We start from the raw sequence: 7,218 nt of genomic DNA, 5'->3' as shown, positions 1-7,218 counted from the left end.
AGGTCAGATGCACAGCTCCGGTTCACAGGGAGGCCAAGGGGTGGGACATCCCTGGGTCGGGCACCGGCTCCCCGGCTCTCGCAGGCAGCTGCGGTGCAGGCTCAGCCGGGGGTGGCCATGCTGGACCCAAGCTGGGCATTGCTGCCCGGTGCCAGAACTGCCCAGAGACTCACTCCCAAGGCCCATCTCAGCAGAGCCGCCCTCATCCTGGGGGCACCAGGCCTGAGCAACCGAAGGAGGGAGACAAGCCAGAACTGGGTTGGAGTCGGGTTTATTAACCAGAGCGACTGGGCTGGGGCAGCCCCTCAGTTAACAGAGACAATTCGTCGGCCTTAAATATTTGTAATAAAAACAAATTGTTTAAAAAAATCTGGTTTGATTTTTTTTTTTTTTTGTGTGTGTCTTTTTCATTTCTCTGCAAAGCCCTACTGGGCTGCACCCAGGCCGGGGCGCCGGCTGGCACCTCCCGCAGGCACTGGGCACAGCCGCCATGGGCCCAGCGCTACCTCCGCAGCTTGCGCTGCGCCTGCTTCAATAAGGTGTCAAAGTCGAGGGAGTCAAACTTGCTCTTGACGGGGGCAGGGTCGAAATCTTCCCGGTTGGAATCTGGAGGACACAAGGCTGCAGTGAGTGGCGAGGTGCTGGGGTGGTAAGGCACCGTTGGGGGGCGGGGGGAGAAATCACCACCCTCCATGGAGGTGAACCCACCCCAAGGCAGTGCCGGACCTGGGACCCCAGGGGAAGGGGAGAGCTCTGCAGCCTTGCGCTGCCCAGGGAAGGAGCTTGGCAGACTCCCAGGGCAGCCCAGGCCTCAGCTCCGTCTCGGGCTCCCCGACTCACCCAGGTCCGCGTAGTTCCTCCTGCAGAACTGGCGCCGCCCCCCGAAGCACAGGTCGAAGGGCTGCTCGTCTGGGCGCCGCAGCTTGTGGCCACTCTCAATGGCGGCGAAGGCCTCCTTGGCATAGCGGTAGGTGACGAAGCCATAGTTGTCCCTGGGGGGGAAGGAAGAGCTGGTGACTGGCTGTGTCCCCTCCCAGGGGGCCTGGCCACTGGCAGAGGCTTCCCAAGGCTTAGGCGCATGGGCACAGCCTACTCTGGGCAAGGACGGGGTGCCAGGAGCTACCCTGGCATTCCCTAGGGAGCCCCAGCAATCCCCCTCCCCAGGGCAGGGCAGGGCCCAGCCTCACCCCTCAGCCCGGAAGTGGAGGGTGCACTCCTCGATGTCCCCGAACACGGAGAAGCGGTGCCGGAGCTCTGCCCGCGTCATCCTGCTGGGGATCTTGCCGATGAAGACGACTCTCCTCTCCTCCTGCAGGGAGCACAGTACAATACAATGAGCTAGGCGCAGGGCCAGGCGCTCCCAGCCCGCAGGTCAGCACACGCTCGCCCAGCTCACCCCGAAAACCTGCCATTAGACTCCGCCGCGCCACCCTGGCTGCTGGCCAGTGCCACTTCATGCCCGAAAGGGCCCTAAGGCAGGGACCCTGCCCCCAGCTCAGCAAGTCGGGGGGCAGGGCAGAGCGCGGGTGAGCAGCATTCACACCTGGCAAGGCCCCCCAGCCAGAGGGGCTCCGAGCCCCCTGGGGAAGCAGGGAGACGGGCCGGACGCTCACATAGGGTGTCCCCTTTCTCTGCCTGGGGGGGCTCAGCTCTGGGCCCTGGTGTGGGAGGGGCCGGCCCTGTAGGGAGCAGAGACCTGGTCAGCTGGGCTCCCCACACCACACCCTGCCCTTGAGCTCCCAGGGACCGAACACTCCCCCCTTACACCAGCACATACCTGGCCCATAGCTCCCAGGGACTGCCTCTCCCGCCCTTACACCAGCACAGGCCTCTCACGCTCATCCCCTGCAGGTTGGCCAAGCCTCCCCAGCAGCGCTCCCCCCCTCGCACCAGCACACGCCCAGCCCATGCTTCCCAGGACCAGACACCTCCCCCATGCCCAGCCAGTAGCTCCCAGAGACCCCCCACTGCTTGGTGCACGCCCTCACTCACTATTGCACGTTCCTTGTGGAGGACTTTCTGGTGCTGGCAGCGATCTGGAAGGTCGCAGTAATCGTACCTGGCAGGGCACAATCAGGGCTGTTGGGAGCCGGGAGAGCCAAGACACCAGCCGCCGCCCCAACAGGCCTCCGGAGCCGTTCCTGGCTTTGTGGCTGGTGCCCGGGGGAGGCCACAGGCTTGCCAAGGGCCTTGGGCATGTGCCCTCAAGCCCAGCGTGAGGCCACAGCCACCCCTGGCTCTGATGGCCACGCCCAGGCGCACACCAGGCCGACGGAGCTGGGGGGTGGGGGGAACAGGCTGTGGAGAGCCCCAGGCCAGTCCCTCACATGCCCTAGGGAACAGCCCTCCCCAGGGGATGGGCCAGACGCTCCCCAGCTGCTGCTTCCCCAGGTAGGGGAACAAGGGGGGTAGGCACGGGACCCTCCCAGACTGGAGACACTCGGGGCAGCAGCGGGCCAGCAGAGTGGGGGTGGGGCCTGCTGCCTCAGATGTGCAGCGAGGGCCCAAACGGTGCAGCACAGTCTGAGCCAGGAGGGCCTGGGGTGGGGAGGGACCAGCGAGTCCCCAGGGTGTCCTTACCTTCTCCTCCGGTTACTCCTCCTGCGGGGGGACGGGGAGCGGCTGTGGGAAGCCGAGGAGGATCTGGATGAGTAGGATGAGGATGACGACGACCTCCCCCGGGACCGGCCGCACGACCCGCAGCTGGAGCGGGAGGAGTGGGAGCTACGGGAGTGTCTGGAGCGATACCTGCCGAACAAGCACATCACCCCGTGAGCCCCAGCGCTCTCACCGCCAGTGGCCATAGCCTCTCACCACCTGCCCCAGCCTGAGGGTTCCTCCCATCCTCAAAGCATCAAGGCCGCAAGATGCTCCCCAGACCCCCACGCACAGGACACTCAGCGCTGCCTGGGGCACTCCAGGGCACAGCTACCTCCCAAGCAGGCCTCCTGAACCTCTGAGGTACCAGGAAAGCCTTCGAGACAGCACCTGCGTGGGTCTGGCTCAGGCTCTCGGCAATGGCCGTGCTCATTACGGTACGGCATTGACTCAAACCTAACGAGCTGCTCGTGGCCCGGCCCACACTCGCCGTCACTGAACGGCAGGAGCACGCAGCCTTCAGCACCAGGCACCGGATCTGCCTGCAGGGCTGGACGGGGAAGGGAGCAGGGCGGGCAGCCTGGGACGCAGGTGGGACGGCCCCGTCGGTGGTTGCCTGGGGAGCGAGGCGGAGAGCAGACAGACACATGAGTGCACGCTCAGTGGTTCCAGGCTGGGCTGGGCCCTCTCGGGGAGCGAAGGGGCTGATCTGACCACAGCCCTGTCCGGGTTGGCCGAGAGGAGCTGAGCCCACTGGGCGAGGGGCAGGAGAGGCACAGACCCTCTCGAAAAGCCTCCCTCTCTGCTGCTGATGGGCACACGGGGAGGGCAGCAGCTCGCGCGGGGGCAGGGAGCAGTTCCCTACAACTGATGGGGGCGGGGAGCCCAGCACCATCCAGAGCCTCTTGCTCTGGGGAGGACAGTCTCTCTGGGGCTGCGTGTCAGCCCGGCCGCTAGCCAAGGGGTGCAACGAAGACTGAGCGTTTGGGCCTGGTGGGGGGGTGGCTCACAGCGTCTCGAGGCGGCTGTGGCACATGCTGGCCTGTGCTGAGGAGGAGCAGAGCTGGCCTGGCTGTATGGAGAGGAGAGGCGCCCCCAGGCTGCACAGCGGGATGTGGGCCTGAGCAGCCTGATCCTACAGGGCTCAGGAGCACCCCACCACCTGGCAGAGTGCCAGCAGGGCACCAGGACAATGGGATTGAGGGGTACACACTGGATGGTGGGGAATGCCCTCAGCCGTGGCCTGGCTCCAGCCAAACCAGACTGGTACTGGTGCCGGGAGAGCTGAGGTGATCATGCCCTGGCTGGAGGGACTGGGCAGCCCCCTGTTGCTCTGCAACGCCCAGCTCCAGAGGGCAACGCCAAGCCCCTGGGCACACTCATGGGGAAAGAGCCAGAAGGCAGAGCTGTTCAGTGCCTCCTGCACAGCTCCAGGCCCCTCTGGCTATCAGCAGCGGCAGCTGAGCTGGGCACCGTGCCAGCAGCGTGACTTGGTCCAACCCGCGTGGGCCGGGCCGGGCGCCAGCCCTGCAGAGTGTGAGCCCTGGGGTCAGCGCTGACGTCCTGCCTGTGCCAAGGCCTCCAGCTCAGGGGCAGCCCTGCTGAACAAGGGCCTGGCTCTGCCCAGACAGACACAGCCCTGCTCGCTCCAGGGCTGGCCCGATGTCCCTCGACATGGCTATGACACAGCCCCTGGCTGACGTGGCAACCCCTGGGCCCTGTGGCGCGGCATGGCTGCAACCAGCCCACGTGGTAACCACGTTCCTGTGGTGTGCTGCACCGACAGCTTCCCACCCGGCTGAGCAGGTGCAGAGGAGAGCTTGGGCTCTGAGTTCTGTGAAAACTCCGTTCGACAAGGGAGTCAGAGCACCCCCAGAGCTATCCGCCAGCTTGGAGGGGGGCGCACATGGCCAGAGTCAGGGAACGAAGCTGCCCCCCAAGCATGGCCATGAGCGGGGGATCCAAATGCAGAGTCACCCCCTGGCTGAGCAAGTCTGGCTCAGCGCAGGCGGGTCCCGCAGCCCTGGGGCATCACTGCACCCTCCACACACCCAGCAAAAGCCATCACAGGGGCCGTTCTGTCCCAGCCCATCCTCTGAAGATCCCCACAGCGCTCTGCAAGACTCCGTGGGGAGATCCAGCCGCAGCAGAGGGACGGTGAACCTGCCACTTACCTTCGCCACCGCTTTGGTGGGGGAGACAGCGACCGGGACCGAGACCGGGAGGAGGAGGAGGAGGACGACGACGAGGAGGCGCTGGCCCCGCTGGACGTGGAGCTGAAAGAGCGGCTGGCACGGGCCCGGGGGCTTGGCGACGCCCCACGTCTCCGGTAGCAGCGTAGGGACCTCTTCGCAGCCAGCTGCTTCGGCTGCGAGTCCCGAGTCCGCGGCTCCTCGTCCCGGCAGGGGGACGCGTCTGGAGACAGCAGGACTGAGGGGCGGGGGCTGCTCCGCTCAGCAACAACCTGGGTTTGGGCACTAGTCCGGTGATCCAGCTGCTCGCTGGAACCAGGGGCAGCTCCAGGCTTGGGGCTGAGCCCGGGCCAGGCCAGCGTCCGTGTGGGGAGGGAGGAGGGTGGCTTGATGGTGATATCCTGGTGATGCTTCACGTTCCAGCGGGAGCCCAGCTCCAATGGGGCTGATGTGCCAGGGAGCCTGGAGCCCTCCTCTGGCTGGGCAGGGCCACGGATGCAGTAGTCATGGTCTCCGGAGCCCACATGCCTGGGGGGTGGGCTGCAGGTCGTGGGGAGCTGGCCCTTCCCCCGAGGTTTGCTCTGGGGCAGCGGCTTGGCCTCCATGAACTTGGCAGTTCTCTGGCTGCTCTCCTGGGCAGCGGCCCCAGGCTTCCCCAGCAGCGAGACTGCACCCAGGGGCTTCCAGAGCTGGTGGGGCGGTGTCGCTGGTGGGGTGAGGCCTGCAAGGTAAGGAGGGCATTCAGGGGGGGCCCCCACGACTTGGCGTGTGCCCCGACGGCGAGCAGCATTCCATGGCCTGGGCCCCCCTCCACCAGGCCAGGTGTGCACCCCCCTCGCTCCCCACTCAGCATTCCCCATGGCAGCTGCCAGCCATGCCCCCCTCTGGCGCTCGGTGCCCCCTCGCCTCCCTGTCTGCTCTGTGGCTCTCCCAGCCCTGGAGTGAGGAGCCAAACTTAGGCAGCGCTTGCCAGACAGATGGCAGATTCCCTCCCCCCCCCACCCCCCCCCGCCCCAGGGCTTTACCAGCGACATTGGCCAGCTCCGGGGCATGCAGGCTATCTGGCGGGTTCTTGTCCTGGTGGCTCTCCGACCTGCTGAAGGGAGAGAGGAGTCATCGCTAGAAGTGGCAACGGCCAAGACCCGTGACCTTCAGGGCCAGGCCTCTTACACCTCCACCTCACTGGGGAGTGCTGGACGATGGGGCCCCCGCGCCACCCAAAGTGCCCATCACCGCAGCCCAGGGCACAGATGGCACAGGCCTGGGTGCCCAGGCAGGAGAGCATGCCCCAGGGTCACTCGGTGTCAAGCTCACAGCAGCACAGAGACAGCACCAACCCATCCCTGGCTGCCCGGGCTCTGCCTGGACCCCTCCCTCGGGCCAGGAGCCTCGGGGCTGGCTGGCACCATGGCCACCTCCAGACTCACCCAGCATTCCCCAGCACCAGCCCGTCCCTAGGGCGTCGCACGTGCAGCTCCTCCTTTGTGGCTGAAACAAGAGCGAATGCAGGGATGGCTGAGGGAGATGCTGCCATGGGGGGAGTCCAACATCCCCACTTCAGGGCCCACTAGCTGGGAGAGGGGGCCTGGTTCCTCCTTGCCCCTGCACAACAACAACACAACACCTCTGCTGGGGTCTCCTCCCTCCGGGCCTCATCTGGGACCCCTAATGGCCCAGTTAACATATGGGGCAGGGGTGGGGAAATTGGCCCCAGCTTCCCTTCACCACAGTAACATTTGTGCACTGGCAGCCTTCAGGCTGCTCCGATTTACGCCGGGACCCATTGTTCAGCTAACCCAGGAACTTCTGCTGACCCACAGCCTCCGCCGTGGGGCTGCCCCGCCCAGGCTGGGGACAACAGTCCCTGCTACAAGCCAGAAAAACGACACTTGCCGAGCTCAGGACAGAACACGGGCCAGGCTGGCACCTCCCTGGACGTGGGATTGCAACAGGCCTGTGGGGCTAGGGGCCGGCCCCACAGAGCCTGGGGGCAGGCAGGGGGGATGGCCGATAAGGGTACGCCAGCCACTCACCTTCAGTCTTCTCAAACTGCTCCAGCAGGCTGGACAGGTCCGAGGCTTCGATTCCTGCGGCGGGAGAGAGGCGGCTTATCAGGTCACTTCCTGGCTCGGGTCCAGAGCTGGGGCAGAGCGGCTCAGGCTGACGAGCCTCCTCCAGTAGCAGCAGTGCCGAGGGACACTTGCTGGCACCCTGGATGAGTGGCCTCGCTGCTCCCTCCTCGACGTCCCCCACCCCCTCCTCAGCACCCCACTGCCCCCTCCTCAGCACCCCATCATCCTCGCTCCCCTCCTCCTCGGACGTCCTCCCTGGCCCTCATTGGTCCCCCCTTTCCTACCCTCTTTACCCCCAAAAGTGTCCCTTCCACGCCATGCCCATTCTGCCCTGGCCCCACTGCCCCCTCCTCAGC

At 66.0% G+C, this 7,218-nt stretch overlaps 1 protein-coding gene across 1 annotated transcript in view; it reads right to left on the bottom strand.

Moving 5' to 3' along the window:
* Positions 1 to 255: 255 nt before the first annotated feature.
* PPRC1 (PPARG related coactivator 1) overlaps positions 256 to 7,218 on the bottom strand; it is a 17,807-nt gene continuing 10,844 nt past the window's right edge. Inside the window, exons 6-14 of the mRNA XM_075073043.1 lie at positions 6,824 to 6,993; positions 6,218 to 6,278; positions 5,816 to 5,886; positions 4,773 to 5,511; positions 2,581 to 2,748; positions 1,993 to 2,059; positions 1,188 to 1,309; positions 841 to 992; positions 256 to 606 (exon numbers count right to left, since the gene is read on the bottom strand). Of these exons, the coding sequence (XP_074929144.1) occupies positions 503 to 606; positions 841 to 992; positions 1,188 to 1,309; positions 1,993 to 2,059; positions 2,581 to 2,748; positions 4,773 to 5,511; positions 5,816 to 5,886; positions 6,218 to 6,278; positions 6,824 to 6,993 (1,654 nt within the window). The 3' untranslated portion in view covers positions 256 to 502. The remainder of the gene's footprint in view (positions 607 to 840; positions 993 to 1,187; positions 1,310 to 1,992; positions 2,060 to 2,580; positions 2,749 to 4,772; positions 5,512 to 5,815; positions 5,887 to 6,217; positions 6,279 to 6,823; positions 6,994 to 7,218) is intronic.

Source organism: Chelonoidis abingdonii, chromosome 16 (assembly GCF_003597395.2).
Source record: "Chelonoidis abingdonii isolate Lonesome George chromosome 16, CheloAbing_2.0, whole genome shotgun sequence".
Lineage (NCBI taxonomy): Eukaryota > Metazoa > Chordata > Testudines > Testudinidae > Chelonoidis > Chelonoidis abingdonii.
Note: the sequence above shows the minus strand (reverse complement) of the source record. Positions and strands in the feature narration are given on the sequence as shown.